At 39.2% G+C, this 26,346-nt stretch overlaps 1 protein-coding gene and 1 pseudogene across 1 annotated transcript; both read right to left on the bottom strand.

Moving 5' to 3' along the window:
• Positions 1–705: 705 nt before the first annotated feature.
• Positions 706–8,878, bottom strand: LOC132761263 (sulfotransferase 6B1-like; annotated as a pseudogene).
• A 2,606-nt stretch (positions 8,879–11,484) lies between these two features.
• RNF212 (ring finger protein 212) lies at positions 11,485–25,184 on the bottom strand. Its single transcript, XM_060777378.2, has 10 exons — positions 24,708–25,184; positions 21,944–22,005; positions 20,918–20,992; positions 19,319–19,375; positions 18,894–18,961; positions 17,625–17,673; positions 15,916–15,979; positions 14,508–14,580; positions 12,651–12,847; positions 11,485–11,684 (listed from the first exon to the last, which is right to left on the bottom strand). The coding sequence occupies exons 1-10, from the start codon at positions 24,817–24,819 to the stop codon at positions 11,647–11,649; spliced, it is 795 nt and encodes a 264-aa protein (XP_060633361.2). The 5' UTR covers positions 24,820–25,184; the 3' UTR covers positions 11,485–11,646.
• Between the last annotated feature and the right edge of the window lie 1,162 nt (positions 25,185–26,346).

Genomic DNA, 26,346 nt, shown 5'->3' with positions numbered 1-26,346 from the left:
ACACTGTTTGCCCTATACTCGGAACAAACCACTGATCACCAGTCTTTCCTTACTGGCAATCCTGAAGACCCCCTCTGTTAGATTCTTTTAACCTAAGCAATCTAACAAGGTAACACCTTCAGCTCTCTTGCTGAAGAAATATTCACAAATTCTAGGAACTACTGAATTCTCACAGCTTCACAACAGAGCCCTAACTGGCTCTCCTCTTCCCCGGGTCTCTTCCACCGGACTAAACTACTTTCCCCAGAGTCCTTTCTTGACTCTGCTATTTCCCAGAGCCCTTAACTGGCTCTGCTCTTCTCCGGGTCTCCTCCACCGGACTGGAGCTTAACTGCCACTTTCAAACCTTTTTCTCCTTAAGCTCCGCCCACCTCCTCTTCTGCCTTGTCTTGTCACCATGGCAACCTATCCCTCACAGCTAGGCCATGGCAATAAATGTAATACATAAATACAGATTCAACACAGTACATTAAACACTCTATAATAAACATTATAAATACAGTTTAAACACATTATAAATAACACTTTATAATAAACACATCTCTACAGAGTTCCTCTGTGTGAGACCGGATGTCTGAATGGAATTGCTGTGTAGAAGAAGGCTGAGAGTCGCCATTCTTGTTTGATGCTTTTTTTCTGGAGCAGACCTGCTTGCTCTGGGTTGCGATGTTCTGTGTGTAAATAATTGTCAATAAAGCTGATTACTTTATGGCTGCAATCCGTCAAGCTTTATTACCCAGCAATTAACACTCTCCTCCTAGGAGAGCCGCCTGTTAACAGCTGCTTGGTCCTCCTCATGCCAATCTCCCTCCATCTCCTCCCTTCCACCAGGGAATCCCTGCCTGGAGGTGGCAACGATATCAGAACACCAGCCAATTGGGGTGCAGATCCAATAAACAGAGGACTAGTAATCTAAAAATGATTTAAAATTTGACCCATTAACTTAAAAATAATGAAGCAACACATTGAGAAAATGTATTGGTTTTCTATATATTTCTTGATTAAAAGTATCAAGAAATATTTAAGGCATAACTTCAGAATTTGCAATATTTATTATATCTTAGCCTTCTGCCCAGTTTTGTTCCTGCTAAATACTCTTCAAATTTTGCATCCATTTCCCGGCTCTGAGCTTCCGTGAACAATGTCTTCCAATCGCCCACTTCACCTGTAGAAGAACAAATAGAAATGAATTCCAGTATTTCTTCCATCCTAAATGAAGATCCAGAGGTTTGTAAGATGTTTCAATATAGTTTTGTCTTTGTTTGCTTACTTTATTGTTTTTATTGTACTTTTCTGTTTTATTTATTTGTATGCTATCTTTCTCTTAGTAACCAGGTTCAAGGTGACTGGTAACACACCTAGAAACAATATAGATCTATCTCTACAAAGTATGAACGAAATTATATATTTTTACGTTCTTACATTGTGCTAAAGTTCTACATGTGTGCTTTTTCTAGATGCATATCTCAGTGAGTCCAGTGCGACTCACCTCTAGGACTGTCACCTTAAGCAAGTTGAGTCATAAGTAATTTCCATCTGAGAAGACATGTAAATACTAGTTTATGTAGAGATTAGAAATCCTGCCAGGAAGTAAGAAACATTGACGTAATGTCTGTATATTTGGAAGCTTTTTCTTTTTGAAAAAGATACTTTCACTTGTTATTAAATTATGAAGATATATTTTCTACTTAATGAATAATACATTTTTAATTTTTTAAAATCTATAAAGGTATATTTTATCTTCTAGAGTACCTCCTCTCCTCCAAAACTCTGTAGGTGCTGATTCCACTCGCATTTTGGCACATGCGCATTATGGGAGTGGAGAATTGGGGGCAATGGCATTCATTGTCCATGGTTGTGAAGCTGCAGATACTGTGGATTCTGGAACTATTCCATAGCCAGCTTTTGTAATACATACAAGTACCATCCAGGCTTGGAATCCATTACAGAACTTGACATTTACTTATCTGCACAGTGTAATCATATCCTTCTCTGCTGGGTTCACATCAAATTAAGTTATCAGTGTGGATTTGCCCTCAGAAATATGTTAATCTCCACTGGAGAGGTCTTATGTGAATTGAATAAAATGTAACCTTCTACCAAGGATTCTTAAAATGGCATATAAATGGCACCTTTTCTGAAGAGGACAGGAGCAATTGAACCGTGGGTTTGGGAGGATCTGTTACTCATTCCTTGGAAGGTTGCTTTGCTTGCCAGAGACTTAATCTGCTCTTCAGAAAGAGGAAATGCATAAAACTCAGCTATTTGCTTAATTCCCTCATACAGATTCTGTAAAATAATAATACAATCAAGTTAGTTATGACATCATAATTAGAACAGAATAAATAACATTCATGCTCTAGCCCCAATTTTGAATATGATATGGCAAAATTTGCACAACATGGAGGTATGTAACAAGGACAGCAAACACATGGCCATTCAGAGTGCAGCTCCCATAATTTCATTTGTGTGTGATGAATATTTGTGTACAACATGCATTTCCTTTTATACTAGTTAGTTAGTGATGTCGTTTTAGCAACTAGGTAGTTTTAGCAACTCCTTTTCATTCTCTATCAATGGAAACATCAATGAAATCCTCCTCAGGATTAGTCTTCAGTAGAATTCACTGTCTCCCATTGCAATATATTATATGGGATCCCCAAAATAAAAATTAAAAATTGTAAGGCTAAGAATGACTGTAGTTTAAAGGCACTTGAACTGTCATGGCTCAATGATATACAAACCACAAATCGCTGGATTCCATAGCACTGAGCAACTGCTGTTAAACTGTATTCAAATTATATTAATTCTACAGTGTAGATGCACTGCTTGGTAATGGAGAGCTCCTTCTACAACAGCATTCAGAAAATCAAGTCCATATGCTCACTTCTTTCAGCTCTTCATATGTGAGGATCATGACATTTTCATCATCCATGTGTTTGTCCCAAGCAAGAGCATGTTCAAAGTAGGATTGCTAAGCAACTGAAAGGACATGTCAATAAGATACATCAAAACTGGAAATGGAAAAGAAATGTCAGAATGACACCAACAATGGCAAACACATACAAAAAGGTTGGAGCCATATCCCATGTATATGTAAAACTTACTTACATCTAACTAAGTTTAAATGACTTTCAACTTGTTTACTTCTAAGAGTATATAAGCTTGTACCCCAAGGAATCAATGAGATTTAATTTGTATAAGAAGGACCAGCAGCCATTTCACATTGCACAGTTATAACCCCATAATTCTGCTGTAACTGCCCATAAACAGAGGGCACAGAGACATGACTATCCCCAACACGCCTCTGTCCTCCTCCCCTGGAGCAGGGATGGACTGGCAATTCACCAAACTTCACCAAACACTATTTGAGTCAACAACATTTGGAGGACTATATTGTTGTTTCCCACTGTATCTACACACTAGAGAAAAAATCCACTTAAAATCCGGTTTCTGCCTCCTGCAGAATTCTGGGGTTTGTAGTTTAGGGAGGAGCCCTGCCTTTAACAGCTTCACTAGTGTGATGAAGTAGTAAAAGGTTATATAAGAGAAGTTAATTACTGAAGTAATTCTTTCTATTGCTGCCATGTGCCTTCAAGAAGACCCTTATTTAATGGCAATCCTATTCTAGGTTTTTCCTGGCAAGAATTATTCAGAGGTTTGCCAGTCTTTATGAGGTGGAGAGAATGTGACTTGCCTGAGACAACAATAGTTTTCCATGGTAGAGGAGGAATGTGAATCCTGGTTTCTGGGAGATCCAATCAAATATTAAAACTATTATATCACACTTGCTTATGTAGACATAACTATGCATAAAATATTTCCGATTCATTACTCAAAAATATGAAAAATGCCAAAGATATGACATGTGCCAAATATCTGTTTGCATATTCACTATGGATACTGTTTCGAGTTCAAGATGATTAAGATGGTGGTGATATGTGCCTTCAAATTGTTTCAAGTTGTATTAAGGATTTTTTCTTGACAATATTATATTCAAGAGAGGTTCCCTGGTCTCCAGAGTCCTAGAGCAATACCTAAATGATGGCAGTCCCTTTATTTCCTATGTGTCAAGCTCAAGGCCCACAGGCTAAATCCAACCTATCAGGGCATTTTACATGACTCTCCAGATGCTGGACAACCACTTCTGTATTACTCAATATTAGACAGCATGACTAGAGCTGATGGGAGTTGGGATACAGTAACAATGGGAAGGTGGCAGTTTGTTCTGTTGAGATGGGAGAGTGAGCTTTGAATTTAGATACAAGGCTTGTGGATATGATGTTTGACTGTAAAATGTCCTTTAGCTTTTCCCAATCATCAGTCACAAGTAGTGTTGGATTGCAATTCCACTTAATCTCCAGTCTATGTGGTGGATAATCAGTTGAGATGTCATTCAGTAATATCTGGGGGCCCAAATTGAGTAAACTCTAAAGAGCACTGACCACTATGTCTGTATCCACACAATCTCTGCCCATAGATTTCCCTTTGAAGGCAACCATAAGGCTGATGTTGCACTTGATGAAAATGAGTTTGACACCCCTGCCTTAGAGTAACTAACTAAAGCCTTTCTTTTCCATGAGAGACATGAGCAATTTAAGGCTCTAATTATCCCAACTGCCTCATGTCCATAAAATGCCAGCCTTCATAAGCATTTAAATCCCTTACAAGACTTTTAAAAAGAGCAAGAAACACTTCTGACATACCTTCGCCATTCATGAATTTTTGAAAGAATTCATCCCAGGAGCTGATACTGGGGAGTGAAGGATTTTTGTTTTGAAAATGATAATAGGACACAGCCGTATCTTTAGGATTTCGAAATATCACAAGTATCTATTTCAACAAAAATAAAAGGCATTTTAGACTCTTGATTTCAGCAGCCATTGGCATCTAATAACATGAGCAGTTTCTGTAATGAAATTAACATAAGTTTAGAGGCAAAGGTAAAAATCTGGAAATGTTTAGCCCAGATCAAAAACTGGGCTAATGAATTACCTCACATCCCACCTGCCCTATATGCATATAGGCAGTCCCCAAGTAATAAACAAGATAGGTTCTGTAGGTTTGTTCTTAAGTTGAATTTGAATGTAAGTTGGAAAGGGTACATTTTTAAATGCAACTCGAGCCATATCCATATTTACACCCTCACTCCACACACACAAATGCATGTGCATGCTTTGGATAGTACAGGGAAGATTAAACAACCTGTGTTGTTTGTTTTGCTGCCTGTGTCCCTCTTCAGAAGATTTCACCTCACTTTCTGATCTTGTAAAAATTGGATTTTGAAACATTTGGCTTGTTGTGGAAACAAGTATTGGTGATAAAGTTTCAGTGGAGACCCCTTTCCCCATGACAACTCTTTCAGAAATGAATTTACCTTCCAAGGGGTAGATTTCTCTCACTTCCTTTTGCCTTACCCCCGTACTTAACTATGAGTCATTTGTAAGTCGAGTGTTCGTAACTCAGGAACTGCCTGTAATTCTAAAAATTTCAGTCAGAAAAACAATTCCCAACAAAACTGTGGGTCAACTTTTTCATATTGATCCATGTTTCCCTGCTTGGGTCCATAAACATTTGCCTCAAACATTTGGATACTAACTGCAAAGAAAAGGAAGGCAGGAAAGGAGCATTATATGATGTGATTTGGTTTATGCCGCAAAGGGGTTGTAGAAGATGTCTTTCTGACAAAAACAACAACAGTTCTGACTGCAGTTATGTGGATAATCCCATACTCATATTGTGAGGTCTATAGAAATCAATTATTTAGTAACTACTGCCTGAAAGGTGACCCAGCAGTCCTGTAAGATAATGATAGCAGGATGAAATTAGTCACTTACCTTCACCTTATTCTCAAAAAATGATTTAGGAATGTTATCGTAAAGGAGATGTGTTGTAAATACTCGCGGGGGAAGGCCATTCGTTTATATCCTAGAGTAAAAGGTAAAAACAGTCACTAGCAAGCAAATGGTTTTCTTCACACATGTGGAAGGACTCAAGTTGACCTCCATTTCTGGAAAGCATGGAAATACAGGATGATTGTATGGAACTAGGTACCCTAACACATTTTATTAGTCTGGGAAATAGTGAAGCAGGGCCTGGAAAGCAATATACAACATTTGTAACAATGTATGACATCTATGTAAATAGAAATTAGGAATTTACTGTTTAGTATGACACGCCACACTTGAGATACAAAGAACTGCCTTGTTATTTATTGTAGAAGGTGAAGGAGATGTTACACTAAGGTTGCAATAAAACTCGAGATATGGAGGCGTGAACTTGGGATACTTGACTCCTTAGTACTTAGTCCTAAACATATATTCTAACACTGACCTTTGTGGACTTCACAGCTTGATTCTAGGTATATGGAAAGGCAGAATCTATAGTTATTTATGCCTAAAATGCTCTGCATATGCTCAGAAGCACGAAAAAAACTTAATCTGAACTCTGTTGTCTTGATTTACCAGACGCTTACAACTACATAGAATTACAGTTGGTAACACTAACTATGAATTAAATACTTCCTTCCCCATATTTTTGGCAAATTAATTTCACATTTCTGATTATCAACATTAATGATTTGTTGTTAGTATTCTATTATCCAGGTGTAGGCCAGAAGGGAGTGCTAGCAAGAGAAAGGGCAGTCCATTTTATGGGGGTGGAGGGTGGGTTGAAGGAGGAAAACTATTTCCCCCCGTTTTCGCTGGTTATTCCCCCCATCCATGTCCCTATTGTGGAAACAACCCTCCTTCATGAAATGGGAAGGGAAAAGGGGGAATAACCAGCGAAAACGGGGGAAATGGACTATCCTTCAACCCCCCCCCCCCTTAAATGGACTATCCTTCTCTCTCTCTAGTGCTCCTTTGTGACCTCCACCCAGATAATGGAACAGCACAGATTTGTCTTTAATCAACAACAATTCCACCAGTGGAAAGGGGCAATGATATGTATAAACATGATATAAAGCAGAAGTGAGCCCCAATTTAGGAGGCTTCCTCAAATTGAGAAAAGGGGGCCTTTCTTTGCTTTGCACACCATTCCCTTCCCATTAAAAATTGTTATAAAATGTGACATACTGTCAACAGAAGACATGTATACACTAACTTTTCTAGAAAGACTTTGAGTTTATGCTCACCTTAATTTTTTCTGGACATCCAAACTCAAGCAGCTGAAAGTTATTTGGGGGGGTTACATCCTTGTCCATTTCAGCCACCATATTGTTTACAATATATTGTGACCAATTTGTACCTGCAACATAAAAGCAAATGAGTTCCATATGGCTTCCAAAAGATAAGACACACAGAGACGAGAATTTAGCAAACCTCTGTGCTAAATTATGGGGTATTAAAATAACTAGATTTTAATAATTCTAACAACCATTTAGCATTTTGCAAATGAGCAAAGAACAATCTTGGGATGGCATTCTGCCTCCTCATACTTTGACTCAAATAATGTCAGCCAAAACAGCACAAAAAGATCACTTCATCAAATGCTCCAAAAACATTCTTCCACTTTTCCTTATCATGTGGTCTTGCAAAATGCCACCCACATATCTGTACCTGTGAAGCAGGACAAGGTGCATGTGACCTTGGAGTCATTTGACACTGAATGAACTTTTCTCATATCTGGTTGGCCCACATAGCTCCCATAGCAAAAGAGCATTCCAGTGCCAAAGGAGATGGAGAAAATGCAGACCTAAAGTTGCAAGAGATCAAAGTATCACGGGGAGAGTGGCTAGAGTTCAAATTAAAGATAGCTCCAGGTTAGTCATTATTTAATTTCAGCAGGAGTGTTGCTTGTTAACTGGATGTACAACAAGCAATACCTATTGAAATTATTTCTTGTACTAAAGTGTTCAATATACAAAAGCCGTCGCCAGTTTCCAGTCTGATAACTCTAACCTAAGGATGGGACAGCTAGTCATGGAGTACTAAGGTTTGACGTTAGCATAACCAGTTACCTGAACATGGAGCAAGAAGGTATGCATTGCTTGGTTAGTTACATCCCTGGGGAAGATCTGTGAGATGGGGAACAGCATTAGGAAGACAGAATGGGCTACTACAGGCACCTGATAGGCATAACTTTGCTTGAAGATATAAACAAGGATTCTGGAGGAGCAAGACATTCCTAGACAGATGTTCTCTCAGTTAAAAAAATACTTTTTAAAATTCGGTTGCTCCACCTTTGCACCCCTAGGTCCAGAAAATGTAGAAGACTGTACTTCCAACTGAGCAGGAAAGAGATGGCACCTGCCATCAAATAATAATCACCAGGTCAAGTAAGAATCAATATCAAAACTTTCCTCCTTTTAATTTCTTCTCAAAATAATACTCACCACATTTAGGATAAGCCACTATCAAGACATCATCCTTTCTGGCTTCCATGGTTTCAAGAGCTTCAAAAGTCTCTGCTTTACATAGACGACTAGGATATAGTACTCCTCTGAAAGAAAATAGTAGCTCATCGTTGTTATCTTTTTGGTCCTCTAAGAACTTCTCTGCAAATTCCACATAGCTACTTGTTTCTTTTGCCATTGTTTCTTCTCGTTGGCGTCTTATCCAGATCTCTTCTAAAGAGCAGATTCAATTTGGTACTCTTGCACATGCTTTGTCTTGCTCAGCAAAGGATATTTCAGAGAAGAACAAAGTCCAAATTACACAAACTCACACCATGGATTCTAGTTCAGACTGTCTATTAAGAATATCTGGCTTTGTTTGCTTCTATAGTAAAGTATTGCTTAATTTTTTCTGGCTGAATAAAGTAATTTTTTGGGAGGAGATAGTACTCCTGAAACATGATTGGAACACCAGGGGCTCCAGAGAGAGAAGTGAATAGGCTAACTGAATACAAGTGGGTGAATTAAAGAGAGCTCTGCCCCTTTAAGGAATGACTATTATGCTGACACTTTCCTCGCTTGGCAATGTTAGGCAGTTCTATAAGGTTTATTTATCATCTGGTGGCCTGCCTTATACAAGAAGAATGTTTTTTTCTAAGGAGAGGGGTGGGGCAGCCATTTGAGTCATATAGGGAAGGAGGAAATGCAGAAGGGGGAGACAGGTTCAGCAAGAGTGGGAAACCCATGACTGATACAGAAGCATATAATCCTGCTTCCATGTAGATCAATGCTACTTAGTAGGCTTGTTTGATTAAAAACTCGTTTCGGATGCTGGTGGTTTGATTTGGAAATCAATTCCGATTTTCATAGAAAAAAATGTTCAAAACTTTTTTAAACTTCCAAGACTTCGAAATTCCGAATAATGGTTTGAAACTGTTATTTCCTGTTTCATTGGGTGGTCTTTACTTTGAAAGTAGTTGTTTTACTCCAAAAAGGGGGGGGGGGCAAAGGGAGGAAATTCATCCATGCTGGTTTAAAACAGCTTCTCTAGTGTAAGCCTGAAGTGGGAGGGACAGCAAAGTGAGGAAATTCATCCACTCTGTTTTAAAACGCTTGCCAGACTCCAGGCAGAAGCGAGGGGAGAGGAGAGAGAAAATTCACCACTCTGTTTTAAAACGCTTGCCCAGACTCCAGATGGTCACCCAGCCTCAATAATAATAATAATAATAATAATAATAATAATAATAATAATAATAAACAACAACTGGAAGAGACACCTTGGGCCATCTAGTCCAACCCCCTTCGTTCTGCCTTCATGCAGGGAAAGCACAATCAAAGCACCCCTGACAGATGGGCACCCAGCCTCAACAACAACAACAACAACAATAATAATAAAAGTTTTCACCTCCTGGCTCAAGTTTAGGCAGGCAGGAAGGCAGGCACTGTGAGCGGAGGTCTGTCCTCTGTGCCCAGTGCAGGCCAGTGTGAGGAAGGAGGCCAAAGGCGATCTTCGGGAGAGACATGGCATACACCAGATGCTCCGTTGGGCCCAGCTGGGCCCAGGAAGGACAGAAGAAGCATGAGGAAGGAGGCAGGAAGCAACAGCGGGCACACTCGCCAACTGCTTCACTCAGCCAGAGGTGGCTTCACCATAAGTGAGGTCGACTGGTGGCTGGGCGGTGGAGCACGGTCCCTGGATGCGAGCTCCCAGGGCCTCTTCCCATACACACTTTCCAATGCTGGGAGAGAGCGGCGCCCCGGCTGAGAAATATTTATATGATTCCAGGTATATAAAACAAGTATAAATATTATAATAAATCAGCATTTGCAAGGCTTGCAAAACAGGGCGATTTTCCGTTTTATGGAGTCCAACTGAAGCATTTTCTGTAGTGATTTTCAAATTTTAATTGGTGCAAGGAAAAAGGCAGTATTGTTGGTTCAGGTTCTTACTGCAGACATGCCCAGAATGATGTACTCCAGATCAGCCCTGGGCGACTTTGTATGACTAGCTTCCTAGCCTCCACATTTATTCATTCGTTCCCTATCAGTTAGGATTTCTTATTCTTGGGAAGGAGAAATTGTCACTGGATGTAGTGTTGCTAGAAATTGCACTAAAGCTCTTCCAAAGTTTTTTTTTAAACTGGTCATGATTTGCTCTCGTATGCTCCTTTAGTTTGGAGGACTTTTTTTCTCTAATATTATCTATCCATTGATCGATCGATCGTATGTATTTTTCAGGATGGCTCCCAAATTCAGACAGCACTGTGAACCCCACCAGTAATGGATCTGGACCAAACTTGGCACACATATCCACCATGACCAACTCTACATGTAGTCAGGGTTTCAAGGGTATTGAACTCAGATTATGGGAGTTGTTGTTCATCCACATCCAGAGAGCACTGAAAATCTCACCAACAATGGATCTGGACCAAACTTTGTAAATATACCCATCATGACCAACTTGAAGTACTGGTAGGGTTTGAAGGCAATGGCAGATTATAGGAGTTGTAGTTTACCTACATCCCTATGCATTTTCTAATGGGATCATTCATAAAATCCAAAAACAAAGAATGAGTATTTCTAATAAATAGTACTACAAAAGAACTAATCCGGGCACAGCCAGGTACCTAAGCTTGTATGTATATGTGTGTATAATAGTGTTCTACTGTAAAAGTACTATTTTATACTGACACACCAAGTACCCTCTTTTTCACAGGGAAAGAAAAGAAGCAGGAAGAAGATGAAGACTGAAGAATCCCTTTAACTTATCCAGAATTCATCTTGAAATGGAAGCAGAGTTAAGGAAAATCTGAATTCAACAGTAATGCAAATATTAGGGCTTATGCCATCATTAAAGAAAGTGTTCTCCAGAAAACCTACTATGGCCCTCAATTATCAATGCACACGTTTCCTTCTATTTTTTTATTGTGATATTCCTGAGATTTTTTTTTTAAATGAGTATAGAAATAAAAATTTTGCTGCCAATGCTGGGGACTGGTAGAAAACAACATGGGGCAATAAAACATAATTTGGATATAAAAACACAACACAAATAGTGCAGCTTTTTTCACATTTTTTTGTCTGAAATACCCTATAGCTAGTAGTTTTCTCAAGGAGAAATAGCACAGAAAAAGATTAACAAAATAACAATCGTTCAACCATTTTTAATCAAGATACTACATACAATGGTATTTTCTGTAATTTACTTCTTAAAATACAATGGGATTCATTTTGACATACTTATAAATACATTTTTTAAAAGCATACAGTGGATGGTTTTCTGTCTTGTTTTACAGAACTTGCAGGTATATTTATTTTTGTAATGAATGTCCCAGAAGACTACCAGATCCTATAAAAAGAGACAATTAAAATTAAAATAAGTATGAAATGTTAACACATTATGTTTAAGGAAGATCGTCTGTGTGACAGCAATAATGAAAAACAAAAAACAAAAAATGGCAGTAATCATGTTCAGCTTAATACTTAAACACACACTCGCACGTACGCGCGCACGCATACACACACATATATTCCATGTCAGGAGAGACTTGAGAAACTGCAAGTCACTTCTGGTGTGAGAGAATTGGCCATCTGCAAGGACGTTGCCCAGGAGACGCTCGAATGTTTTACCATCCTGTGGGAGGCTTCTCTCATGTCCCCGCATGAGAAGGTGGAGCTGACAAACGGGAGCTCACCCTGCTCTCTGGATTCGAATCAGGTCAGCCATCCTGCCAGCACAAGGTTTAACCCATTGCACCACTGGGGGCAAAACAATATGAAAGCATTCAGGTTTTGGATAATCAAATCCTGAATGCCGGTGCTGCACAGCAAGTTATTTAATCACTATTTAGTTATTTGATCTATCCTGTACAAAGAAAGTATACTGTATATCAGATAAACTGTAGTGTATTTCTGTGAATTACAGAATAGTGATTTATTCAAGGTCTTATGTGCAGTGACTATTTCTGTTTAAGTAGTACATTTGTATTTTTAAAAGAGACCAGTACCTCCATACATTAATATCACATCAACACTAGACTGCTTACATGTTATGCGTGCAATAATAATTTCTTAGCAATATCACTCATATCTTAAGCAATATGCTACAGAACTGAAAATACAGTACTGTGGTCATTCCAGATGCAGGATAAAGTTCCCCATGGAAGACGCAAAACAACATGTGTTATTTTCAATAGGAAAGAAATAACTACCTGCAAAAGTGATAGGTTACTATCACTGTCCCATGCAATCAATAGACTGCAATTTACATTGAAATTTTGATATGTAAATTTCAATAATTTCTAAATGCGCTTACCTGAATTTTGTCTTTGTAAAAGACTGCCAAGACTAATTGAGTGTTTTTTCATTGTTGAGAGTGAAGATGATGGATGCAGATAGTGCTGAGCCGTTCTTGGTCCAAAAGCATCTGGCATGTGACTTCTATTATCTTGTGATGATGCAAATTGCGACATATGTGAAGTCCTACTGGTTGGTATTCGTAATGGTGATGACCTAATAATTCAATGGTTCACACTGTGACTTTTTAAGAAGACAGATGTATACAGTTGACAAATGTATACAATTTCAGTAAAATGTACATTTTTATTTAACAACAGGTTTTACTTTCCTCAAAAATGAATACTGTACTAAGAATTTTACAGATAAAATGATAAAATGAGAAAGGAATAAATTGTAAAATCCTGAAAAGAGTTATCTTCCAACATTTTCTGATAGATCCCTCTGGTCCTTCTCGTCTCAAAGGTGTGGGTCAAATGGGTAGTGAGAAGGGTACTGGAAGCAGAGCCCTTTGTTGTCATGTAAAAATGGGAGGGTGCTTTCAATAAGATGTGGAGGGGAAAAGGTGCCAGGAAAACACTAACCCTATTCATTAAGGTCAGACCATCAATACAAAGTTTCTGCTAAAATGATACATAGGGTCACATCTGGCATAGTGCACTCATTCAGTACTGCATCATTTTGTTGTGATTCCCCAGATTCCTCTTTTAATAGTAAGTCAATAGTACAGGGAGTCTCTATAAAGAGAAGCAGTGGCATCATAATGATCTTCAATCTGAGGTCCTCCAGATGTTTTGGACTTCAGCTCCCTGGATTCCTGACCACTGAAGAAGCTGGCTTCTGGCAGTTGCAGGTCCAAACACCTGGAGGGCTGCAGATTGAAGAGGCCTATCGTAAAAGGACTGCTAACAGTGATTTAAAATGGGGGAAAAGCATCTCAAGACAATCGCTAGTTCAAAATCTGACAGGATCCTGAGAAGATGTCCTGATAATGTTTCCTCCGCCCCACCTTCCAGGTTTCCAGACAGGATGGGAAGAGCTGTCTGCAAATAGTAGAGCTCCAGCTTGCCAGTACTCTGGCAGCACAATACTCAAAAGAGAAAAACCAAATACAGCAGCTACAGTAACCACCACTTTCCCCTATTTTTACAGCCCCCCTAAGCTCCAGTCTCATGGCAAGTGCCCAGAGGCATAGAGGAAGAGGAAAGTTGGATGCAGCTGTATTTGCCTTTTGTCCAAAAATATTCTTCACAAAACCAAGTAAGACAGATGCTACCATCACCCCATCCCAATGCCCTCGAGTCATATGAACAAGAGAGTCGGGAGTGGTTGCTTCATCCACCATCACCTCTCCCCTTTGCAGCTATGGGTGATTTTAAAGAAGCATTTAGGTCCATGATGGCGAACCTATGACACGTGTGTCAGCACTGACACACATAGCTATTTTCGATGACACATGGTCGCATGCGGCCGCATACAGAGAAGATGGGGCCACATCCCAAGAAGGACATTTCATCCTCGGCTCCTACACCAGCATTTTTCTATAATGCCGAGATATATGGCATTATAGAAAAAGCAGGTAAGTTAAATAATTAGTTTTTGGTTTATTAAATATAGTTATATATTACAATAATATATTTTTGTTATTAAACTATAAATATCATGAAATTATGTTTTTTTCTCGAAGTGACACCCCACCCGAGTTATGCTTGTTTTTTTGGCAAGTATTGACACACCAAGCTCAAAAGGTTGCCCATTATTGATTTAGGTTCTACTTAAAAATGTCCACCACATAAATGAGGCAAGAAAAGATAACACTCTATTTTGGTGATTCTATTTTCACACAGAATCACCTTGCAATACTCTTTTTCATTACCTTATTGACCCTGATGAATTCCTGTGGCATGAACTCTTTCCAGGCAATTGAGAACTCTTGCAGGAAACACTACCTGAAAATAATATTCCTTATTGTATTAAAACATTAAGGCTACAATTTATTTCTATTTACCTGGCAATAAGATCCATTGAATTCAATGGGACTTACATGTGAACAAACATACAAGATAGCAAATATAAGCCTTGCAATGCATTATTTTGGAACTATGTTTGATTTCCAGAAATCTAGGAATAAAACATGGCATTTGAAATAATGAAATCTTAATAATGGTATGCTGAAGACTTTCAATACATTACTTTTCTGTCAAACCAGCATGATGTCTAATTGTACACATTTCAGAAAAACTATATTATTTATTTATTTATTTATTTATTTATTTATTTGCTTGCTTGCTTGCTTGCTTACTATATTTCTACTCCACTCTTCTCACCCCGGAGGGGACTCACAAATTATAGCAAAATTCAGTGCTATAATTATAATTATATGTTTATAAATAAACAAACATAACACCTCAAACTATAAAAAAGTTTACAAATTTAAATAAAACAGATTAAAAAACAGTGCCTAGTCCCATGGTCCCATCATTCAAGCTGCTACATTCAAGTCTGATTCCATATTGAACTACTCCCTGAACACCTGTGTACAAAGCCAGGTTTTTAACTTTTTCTTGAAGACCAGAAAGGGAAGGGGCCAGTCTGATGTCACTGGGGAGGGAGTTCTAAAGCTAAAGGGGCCACCACTGAGAAGGCCCTGTCTCTCATCCCCCACTAGTCACACTTGTGAATGGAATGGGACCAAGAGCAGGGCCTCCACAGCAGATCTTAACGCTCTGACTGGCTCATAGAGGGAGATACATTTGGACAGGTAAGTTGGGCCAAAAACGTATATAAACCATTATAAATTTTTCATAATTTAATGAACAATTAAAAATTCAATAATCGCATACCTCACTTGGATAATAGAGCAGTTCAAAGTACAAATTAATAAATAAATAATCAATCAATAATGCATGTTCTCACCGCGTTCGGGGAGGGGGGAGCTGCTACTGGGTAATAGCAGCTCCATTTAGGGCAGGAGAATATTAATAAATCTTTGCTCCTATTTTCTATTATCTGTCAAATGAAGATAGCATTTATGTAGTGGCAGTCCTATTGATTTTCTACTGACATCATGATGAAAGGTGAAACCGACAGGAGGCTCTCCCATATTCAGAGTACTGCCTTCCACTGTGAACATTCAAATTCCAAAAGTACATTTCCCTCCTTTGATCAACTAGGGGTGCAATCACCTGAGGTTGGCATCCATATGTTATACACAAATTATTATCAAGATAAGGCATGAACCCATACAGGCATGAAGTTAAAAATAGGTAATTATTTCTTCTTACCCATATGTCCATCATGAGGTGGGCTTATCAATGATATCCTTGTCGGTCCAGCCACTGTGTCAACCTAGGTATAAAAAAGTATGTAAAATAATTTAAAGCATGTAAAATAAGTAATTTAAACATCTCTATCTATGTCAAATAGTGGCGAATGTTTGTGACACTATTGATAAATCATGCACATTTCAAGTTGTCAGAAATTTGCTGATTTTCAATAGCAAAAATATTATTAATAATGTTTGTTATTCAAAATAAACCAAAAGGAATGTGGAAGCTGTAGCCTTCCGGATGTTGTCAAATGCCATGTCCTATTAACATTAGCCAGAATGGCTACTTTGTGAGAGATGACGGGAACAATAATTCATTCACATCAAAAGGAAACAGGTTATATTAATTTGAATGAAAGAGAAACCAAGTTTGAAACAATTCCAAATTTAATACACAAAAAGCATACTATGCATTCCACATACATCTGCAGTAAGTGCCATTAAGGCTGGCATTGCAGCTACTGGTCCTACTCCTGTGTTTTAACATAAGTCAGTTATACAAAAATTTTAACAGACATAGTGAGAACCCAATATCTATGTGGAATATGTTTCAATACTACCTGTTGAAACAGAAACCATGGATAATAGTGAATTTATATTTTGAATACACTTAGGCTAAAAACATGCCATAAACTTGCACTGGAGGGTCTAGAAAGGCCCACAAACACTTTGGGGGGGGGTGGAGCATGAAAAAGTGAAACTATGGATATTGAATCTGTGGATAAGAGGTGGTTTGCACTGTTTATCCTTACATCTTATGGAGCAAATATACATCATCTCCTAAAACAAACACATACATTCAGGTACAGAGAGAAAAGTATCAGTACCTAACTTTGTGGCCAACTGCATATTTTCTAGTATCTTCCAGTAATAGTAGTTACCTTTTCTGGGAAGTATTTGTGATTGTACCATGTCAAACAGGTACCTAACAAATCAAACTTTTTCCAACTTGGAGGTAAGCACCAGAGAAGTAATGTATTACAGAATTTTCTTCTGTTGTGCACTTGTTAAAAGTGTTATGGGGAATATGTTACACATGACATGTTCAAATCTAGGTTTTGCCATAAAGACATGTACCCAAAATTTGGAGATACTCGATGCTCTCTCATCCAGGAACATGATTTCCCATGTAAGGTCATCACTTGTATTGCTTGGGTTAAAAACACACACGCACGCACGCATACACAGAAGAATCTTGAAGAAGTAAACTATGGAAAGAATGTACATACATATAATCATTACCCCCTACAACCCGACCATGTCTTACATTTACACCTCATTGGAATACTTCTGAATTCAATGTTTAATTATGGCTACTATATTTGCTTCAAAAGTTAAGTCTTTAGTTAGGTGTTGTATGACCTAGTATCTGATACAGAGATAATAATTTTACATATTCCTGAGGAGTGCTTGTAGTTTTCTCCTTTTCAAAACATTAATTTGATAGCACTGCACAAGTTGTACTTTTAAGGGTTTAGGAGTCAAGATGAGAATTGAACTGCTTTTGATTCCTTGGCAGGAGAATGGTGGGATATAAAATGACTAACTAAATCAATGAATGGATGGACAAATAAACAGCAGTTTGTCACAAGTATTTCTGAGAAGAAAGCTGAAGATTTATAACAGCAACTATTTCTATATATGGAGTAGGAAAAAACCACCTACTTTCCTGATTGATGCTGGTATATAATCTACTTCCATTGATGAAACACCACTAATATGGATGAGAATACAACATGTCAAAATTAATATTCTAATAGTCAAATATTCTAATCCTAATTAGATTATTTTTTCAAAGTGATGAGACATAAATCACTAAATATAAATTACATTTTATTTCTTGAGTTACAGAGAATAAAATCAAGTGCTAAAGCGAGAGCGAGATTATTTCTGTTCTATAATATCATAGAACCAGCATGGTGTCGTAGTTTGAGTGTTGGACTCTTGAGACAAGTATTCAAATTCCTATATAGCCATGAAGCCCACAAGGTAAGTCACATTCTCTTAGCCTCACAAACAGGTAAAGGCAAGATCCCCCTGAACTTGCCAGGAAAGCCTCATGATAGGTTTGCCATAAGTCAAAAATGACTTGAAAGCACAACAACAATGATGCAAGAACAGGAAGTGGCTCTGAGGTCCAGTTTGTCCAAGTCCTTGGTTGTGCAGGAATCTCTGATTGCAGTACTCGTCATTATTTAATACTGTCTCAAAACCTACAATGAAGGAGAACCCAACTTCATTTAAACACAACAGGTCTGGTGTCATTCATCCTCTTTCTAGATGTGCTATGTACATATTTACGAAAAGCCGGATCAGCGACTAACCGATCCTATGCCTATCCACTTAACAATAAGCACTCTTGTATTCCATGGAGCTTAGGTAAATAAATAAACAGATGATAATTACAATGAGGACAACAACAACAACAACAACCATGAAAGACTGTGTCTGTAAAGCAAGGCGTGAATTACTGCAAGGTCAGGTCCTACTTTCCAGATTGGGCAAGGGCATCTTCATCTGATCACAATTCACAGCTACATAAACTCACTAGATTAATAGAACACAATTTCATAGTTGATTTTGTGAAGTGTAGAAAATGAATTAATTTTCACAAGAAACTGAACTCAAATGTAGCAGAAATGTAGTATTTTTCTTTTCTATTTAAGACTGCAAGCAATGGCATCCTACTGAATTAGCCAAAAGATCCATCCATTCTAATGTCACATTCTTAATATTAATTAGCCAGATGGTAACTAGTTTCATCTGACTGAGGCCCCTTCTACACGGCCATATAAAATCCAGATTATCTGCTTTGAACTGGATTATATGGCAGTGTAGAAGGGGTCTAAGTCCATAGGCAGGACATGAAGGCAACACGCGTTCCATATAATATTCATATTTAACTGCAATGTTCATATGCAAAATACTGCTTACTGCTGTTGTTGTTGCATTTGCTGAATCTGTTGGGTTGCTCTCTTAAGATATCCTTCAAGTTTTGTAGTCTGCATGGAAAAATATACGTCAGTAATTTGACCTCTGTGACTTTTACTGCCACCCACAACTTCCTAAAATTTTTCAGCTGTCTTTAATGGCATTGTTCATGAGTAACTGTTTGATAGTCTAGTCATAACATTGTAACTGTTAGATGATACAAAGGTTAGTATTGCATGTGTTTTTTCTTGATCCAGTCCATCCACATCAAGGAAATAAAGAAACTTTGTCTCAGAAATTTAAAGTAATTTAATAGTGTCAGTAACTGTTAATCAACTTGTTACATTTTGATAATACATGAAAATATAAATGGCTTCATTAAACCTCCCTCCACTCAACCCCAAATATATTTCAACTGAATTTAGTACCTTTCCTCTGTAATATGCTGATAGTCGTTGCCTATGTTTTTCCTGGAATTGGGTAATCTAAAAATTGGGGGAGAAAGTAAAGAAAAGCCACAAAATAATGTTGCTATGACAAACATCTGAAAGAAAGACAGTAAAAGCTAAGAAATGAAATTATTGATCATGTCCTTTATGGATCATTTCAGCAAATCAAGAGACCAAACCTAAACCATGAAACAAATGTATTTTAGGTATTACCAATTTTGCTGACATGTTAATTTTCGGGGGTTGAGAAAGCAATAATTACATTTTTCAGAAAATCTGACAGCTTAAAATTATATGTTCATGAGAATAACATATTTAAAAGTCATGAAAAATTAATTGAAACCATTACTTGGCCTACTTGCACACAAGACATGGAACCAACTGGAACTAACTGCAATTCTGCAATATTCTTAAATTTTCTAACCACCAGTTAAGTGCTGTATTTGTACTAATTTTAGTTAAAATAAGAGTACATCTCTTTCAGTGGCAAGAAAAAAATTACTGATGGGAAACTTTAAGAAATTTCCAGAGTGATGTGGCTCCAAATTATGAAGTTATTCATATTTATTACTTTTTTTTAATGTTTCTGTGTTGTCTCCCAGGTATGAGAAGACAAATGAATAAAAAGAATTTAAGCAGCATAAAGATGAGAACATTTTAAAAACACAAAAAACTCTTAATTTCTTAAAACAATCGAAAAGCAATTCTAAAAATGCAATGTTAAAACAGAGCTATTTTATTTGTTACAGGCCAGACATATTCTGTTGCCACCTCCTCAGCCTGCTCATATAACCTTGTGGGGATAAACTGGAGATGACAGAATGGATGTGAAATTCATCACCTAAGACATTTCTGTATAGACTACTGCAACACACTCTATGTGGGGTTGCCTCTGAAGACTCTCTGGAAGCTTCAAGTGGTCAAACGGACAGCAGCCAGGTTACTAACAGGAGCGGCACTCAGGGAGCATACAACTCTTCTGTTGCTCCAGCTCCACTGGCTGCCAATTTGCTACCAGGCACAATTCAAAGTGCTGGCTTGTAAAGCCCTAAACAGTTCTGGCCCAACTTACCTGTCTGAACGCATCTCCTCCTATGAACCAGCTAGGACGTTAAGATTGTCTGGGGAGGCCCTGCTCTCAATCCCGCCTGCGTCGCAAATACGTTTGGCAGGGATGAGAGACAGGGGCTTCTCAGTGTTGGCCCCTTGGCTATAGAACACCCTTCCTAGAGGCCCCTACCTAGTTAGCATTTCGGAGGAAAGTTAAGACCTGGTTGTTTGAGCAGGCATTTGAAAAGGCAGTGTAACAAACATAGGAATATGGAACTATTGGGTGAGGTGATTGAACCTTGATTTAACTAAGAGACGTTATGAGCTATGTTTATTGACTTTGTATTGATTGTATATTTATGCTACTGTTTTTAATTTTTTGAATTGTTTTATGATGTTTTGAGCATTGAATTGTAGCTACTGTAAACCACTTTGAGTCGCCCAAGGGCTGAGAAAAGCAATAAATATAGTAAATAAATAAATAAATTCCTAGGGAAAAATATTTAACATAATGAATGAACAACTCACTTGGGTAAGTTCTTTGGAGTACTTTGTGCACAACGCATCTATTCCCATAAACAGTGCCTGGATATCTGGACTCATCTGTAGTGAAACATATTACCAACCAAAAATAATATTATTAGATCAATATTGTTTAAAAATCTATAAAAGTCACTTTGCAGGAAAACTTAAACCCTTATCATTATCTATGGCGCTATTCATTAAAAATATATTATAATCAGAACAAAAGTATTTTCTTCACACAATGTACATTCTCAGTGGTGTGATCATGACAGAACTTTGGTTCAAACATCTGAAGTCCACTTCAATAGAAGGAACAAGGTGGCCTCCAAATGCAACAAGGTTGTCTTACCATGTTTCAAATACACGAACAAATGCACTTGCCACTGAAAGAAGGAAAGCTTCAATGTTCTTTTAAATCAAAGTCCATCATTGCCTAATGCCATGACAAAATTCACTATCAAACATTGAAACATAGTCGATCCTCCACATCTATGGGTTTGATTATTCATGGATTGGATTAATTGATATCTTAATTCTAGAAATCTGATCACTGAGTCATGCCAGAGGAACCAGAGATTCCTAGAGAGATTCCTAGAATACCTCTCTAGGAATCTCTCCTTCAATGTGATTCTATAGTCAACTTGCAACAGAAATTGCCCATACGAGTTGTTCAAGATTGCCTACTGAGTAGTGCTCTCATGTAAAAATATAGCCATTTTAATTCATTTTCCCCTCACAGGTGCCCCTATCACAGCGAAGACTGACTATACTTATTAGCATTTGGAATTTTTAAAGAAATTAGAAACATTCCTTGAAGATTTACAATTAGCTCAATATAAACAGCACTGTGTATTCTGCCAATGGTGTGTGTATTCTGGTCAACCACTCTGTAATGAAACAATAAGCATTTCACTAGCACAAAAGAAAACCAAGTAGCTGTAAGTGCATGGATCTCAGATACAAATCAAAATCCTGTTTTTAAGCATCTTATAAATTACCAGAATCTGTAGTTATAATATTTTTCTATACCTTTTTTGAAAGTAGTATTGTACGACAAGGAGCTCTACAAATCACACACTCATCTTTTTTACCTATAAAATAAAGATCGATTAAAAATATGTATCATTTTGAATGCTAAATGAGCATTACCATCCATGATAATTTATAGATATTTAAAATCAGTTTAGTTTATTAGGTCTGATTTAGTAATTATTTTTGTTTTTTCTCCACTGGTTTATTCACATAGAACATATTACAAGGGGTTGTAATTTTACTTACTGGCTAGATAACGATTAAGATGTAAATGTTTTTATTGCGTCTAGGAGGGTACTTTCCCATCATGGAAGTTTTTCGGACCAAAGGAAGATGGCACTGAGGTTTTCATGAGATAATTTGCATGAGATACTACTCATTTCACTATTACAATTTATGTATGCATGTGTATCTCTTATAAAGGGTTAATCTCTTTTCCTGGTAAAGTGAAGGCCCCTTCCACACAGCAGGATATAATCCACATTGAACTGGATTATTTGGCAGTGTGGACTCTGATAATCCAGCTCAAAGCAGATATTGTGGATTATCTGCCTTGATACTCAGTTGTGTGGAAGGGCCCTGGGTGATAGTATGATAGCTGGGTCCGGAATCATAGAATCATAAAATCAAAGAGTTGGAAGAGACCTCATGGGCCATCCAGTCCAACCCCCTGCCAAGAAGCAGGAATATTGCATTTAAATCACCCATGACAGATGGCCATCCAGCCTCTGTTTAAAAGCTTCCAAAGAAGGAAGCTCTGAGCGTTATGGAGATGCCGTAAAGGCGGCTATGAATATGGGAAGAGAGGGGGCGGAGTAAGAGCGGGGAGAGCGAAGGAAGGATAGAAAGGAGGGGACGCTTAGAGTAAGGGCTAGGGCAAGGTTTAGGGTTTGGGTTACAGTGAGGGTACGGTTTAGGGAGGGGTTAGAGTAAGGTTTGGGGTTTGGGTTAGCATAAGGGTTTATTATTATTATTAGCCATCCCCTGCCACGCGTTGCTGTGGCCCAGTCTGTGTATATGTGTTTTGTGTGTGTATATATTTGTGTATATGTGTATATATGTAGTTTTGTGAATGCATTGTAATGCATTTTTCATTTTTTGGCTTTTTAAGTCCCTTCCGCTGTGTTTTTCAGTGTTTTTATGAGTGATGGTCACTCATTGGCCTGATAGGGATATTGTGTCCAAATTTCGGGTCTATTCATCCAGTGGTTTCTTAGTTATGTTAATCCCACAAACAAACATTACATTTTTATTTATATAGATTAAAGGTTAGGGTAAGGGTTAGGGTTAAGGATTAGCGTAAGGGTTAGGGTAAGGGCTTGGGTTAGGGTAAGGGGTTAGGATTAGGTTTACGGTACGGTTCAGAGTTAGGGTTTCACCATTAAAGAACTCTTACATTCCTTCTATATCAGGGGTCCTCAAACTGTTGGGAGGGCCGGATTATAATTTGAAAAAAACTTGAATGAATTCCTATGCACACTGCACATATTTTATTTGTAGTTCAAAAAACACTTAAAAACAACACAATAATTAAAATGAAGAACAATTTTAACAAATATAAACTTCTCAGTATTTCAATAGGAAGTGTGGGCCTGCTTTTGGCTGATGAGATACGATTGTTGTTGTTCGCTTTCAAGTCATTTCAGACTTAGGTTGACCCTGAGCAAGGGCCAGGTAAATGACCTTGGAGGGCCGTATCCAGCCCCCGGGCCTTAGTTTGAGGACCCCTGTTCTATATTATCTGTCTCTGGCCTGGCTTACATTAGCTAAGTCTCTCTTGTGCAAACAGCACTCCTGAAGGAGCGATGTGGCATCACCATAATGCTTGGAGCTTCTGGACCCAGCTATCATACTATTACCAGGCCCTGAATGACCATGTGGTGAAATGATGCATATTGTAGTGTGATTGATGCTTTTGAGCTGTGGTGTTGGAGGAAACTTCTGAGAGTGCCTTGGACTGCGAGAAGATCCAACCAGTCCATCCTCCAGGAAATAAAGCCCGGCTGCTCACTGGAGGGAAGGATACTAGAGACAAAGTTGAAGTACTTTGGCCACATCATGAGGAAACAGCAAAGCCTAGAGAAGACAATTATGCTGGGGAAAGTGGAAGGCAAAAGGAAGAGGGCCGACCAAGGGCAAGATGAATGGATGGCATCCTTGAAGTGACTGGTGACGACCAACAGGGAGCTCTGGCATGGGCTGGTCCATGAGGTCACAAAGAGTCGGAGACGACTGAACGAATGAACAACAACATAGATGAGGCATGGTAAAGCTTGGGCCCTCCAGGTGTTTTGGACTCCAACTTCCACCATTCCTAACAACTTCAGGCCCCTCTCTTTTCACTTAAGCGGCTGAGGGGGGGGGGGGGGGAAGGGAGGGGCCTGAGGCTGTTAGGAATGGTGGGAGTTGGACTCCAAAACACCTGGAGGGCCCAAACTTGCCCATGCCTGGTGTAGATGTTCCAAGAGGTGTAACCCAGGCCTAGGAGACGGATTAACCCAGGTGTAACCCAGGCTTAGGAGACGCAGAGCCTTTACAGCAGTGGCACCATCACTCCGGAATACTCTACCGCCTGAAGTCCGTGCCTTGCGGGACCTATCAGCTTTCCGCAGGGCATGTAAGAAATATCTGTTTCGACAGTCCTTTGATCTCTGATATTGTTGTTTTTAAATTGTGTTAGATTTTAGCCTGTTCTTGTAAGCCACTCCGAGCCCCAGGGGAGTGGCGGCATATACATTTGAATTATAAATAAATAAATAACCTTTCTGGAGGCATGGCTCACAGAAAACATGACCGCAACTGGTCAGGCTGAACTTGGGAGCAGCGCCCTGGGGTTTCTGGAAGCAGGCGTTGCAAAACACGAGGGCGGCCATGGTGAGCCTGGCAGAGAGGAGTGCTCTAGGGCCGGGTTGAGGCCTCCAGGGCGAGGAGTCCGGCCCTCAGGTAGTTGCCCCGAGGGAGCGGGGAAGGAAGAGCCACCTCCCTCTCTTCTCCCTCAGAAAAGACACAGGCAGGAAGCCTGTCGAGGAAGGGCCACGCGAGTGAGTTCCTCCGTGAGAGAGAATGCCGGGCTTTACAACACAACGTTCCTTTTATAAAGGCATGGGCTCCTCTAGGGGTCCTGGACTTCCACTCCCAGAAGCCTCCACCTGCTTGGACAACGGGAAGGGATTCTGGGAAATGAAGTCCGCAATCTCTGAAGGACCTCTTTAAGAGCAGAGATGACGCAACTTTGGGCCACCTGTCGCTTTGGACTTCCACTCCCAGAAGCCTCCGCCTGTATCGCCAACGGGAAGGGGTTCTGGGAAATGAAGTCCTCAATCTCTAAAGGAGTTAATGTATTGTCGAAGGCTTTCATGGCTGGAATCACTCAGTTCTTGTGGGTTTTTTCGGGCTATAGGGCCATGTTCTAGAGGCATTTCTCCTGACGTTTCGCCTGCATCTATGGCAAGCATCCTCAGAGGTGAGGTCTGCTGGAACTGGGAAAAAAGGGGTTTATACATCTGTGGAATGACCAGGGTGAGACAAAGGGCTTTTGTAAGTTGGGCTGGGTGTGGATCTTTCAGCTGACCACCTTGATTAGCATACAATGGGCTGACTGTGCCTGGAGCAAACTCTTCTTGAAAGGTGATTAGATGTCCCTGCCTGTTTTTCTCTCTGCTGTTTTTGCTGTTGCAATTTTAGATTTTTTTAATACTGGTAGCCAGATCTTGTTCATTTTCATGGTTTCCTCCTTTCTGTTGAAATTGTCCACATGTTTGTGGATTTCAATGGCTTCTCTGTGTAGTCTGACATGGTGGTTGTGAGAGTGGTCCAGCATTTTTGTGTTCTCAAATAAAATGCTGTGTCCAGGTTGGTTCATCAGGTGCTCTACTATGGCTGATTTCTCTGGTTGGAGTAGTCTGCAGGGCCTTTCATGTTCCTGGATTCTTGTTTGGGCGCTGCGTTTGGTGGTCCCTATGTAGACTTGTCCACAGCTGCATGGTATATCTCTTGGGAGGACAAGCGGACAAACGTCAGTGTGCTGGAAGAAGTAAAGACCACCAGCATTGAAGCGATGGTCCTCCGCCACCAACTCTGCTGGACTGGCCGTGTTGTCCGGATGCCCGACCACCGTCTCCCAAAGCAGCTGCTCTACTCCGAACTCAAGAACGGAAAACGGAATGTTGGAGGACAGGAAATGAGATTTAAAGATGGGCTCAAAGCCAACCTTAAAAACTCTGGCATAGACACTGAGAACTGGGAAGCCCTGGCCCCTTGACCGCTCCAGCTGGAGGTCAGCTGTGACCAGCAGTGCTGCAGAATTTGAGGAGGCACGAGTGGAGGGTGAAAAAGAGAAATGTGCCAAGAGGAAGGCGCGTCAAGCCAACCCCAACCAGGACCGCCTTCCACCTGGAAAC

This window comes from Anolis sagrei, chromosome 1 (assembly GCF_037176765.1).
Source record: "Anolis sagrei isolate rAnoSag1 chromosome 1, rAnoSag1.mat, whole genome shotgun sequence".
Lineage (NCBI taxonomy): Eukaryota > Metazoa > Chordata > Lepidosauria > Squamata > Dactyloidae > Anolis > Anolis sagrei.
This window is presented reverse-complemented; position numbering and strand designations above follow the sequence as displayed.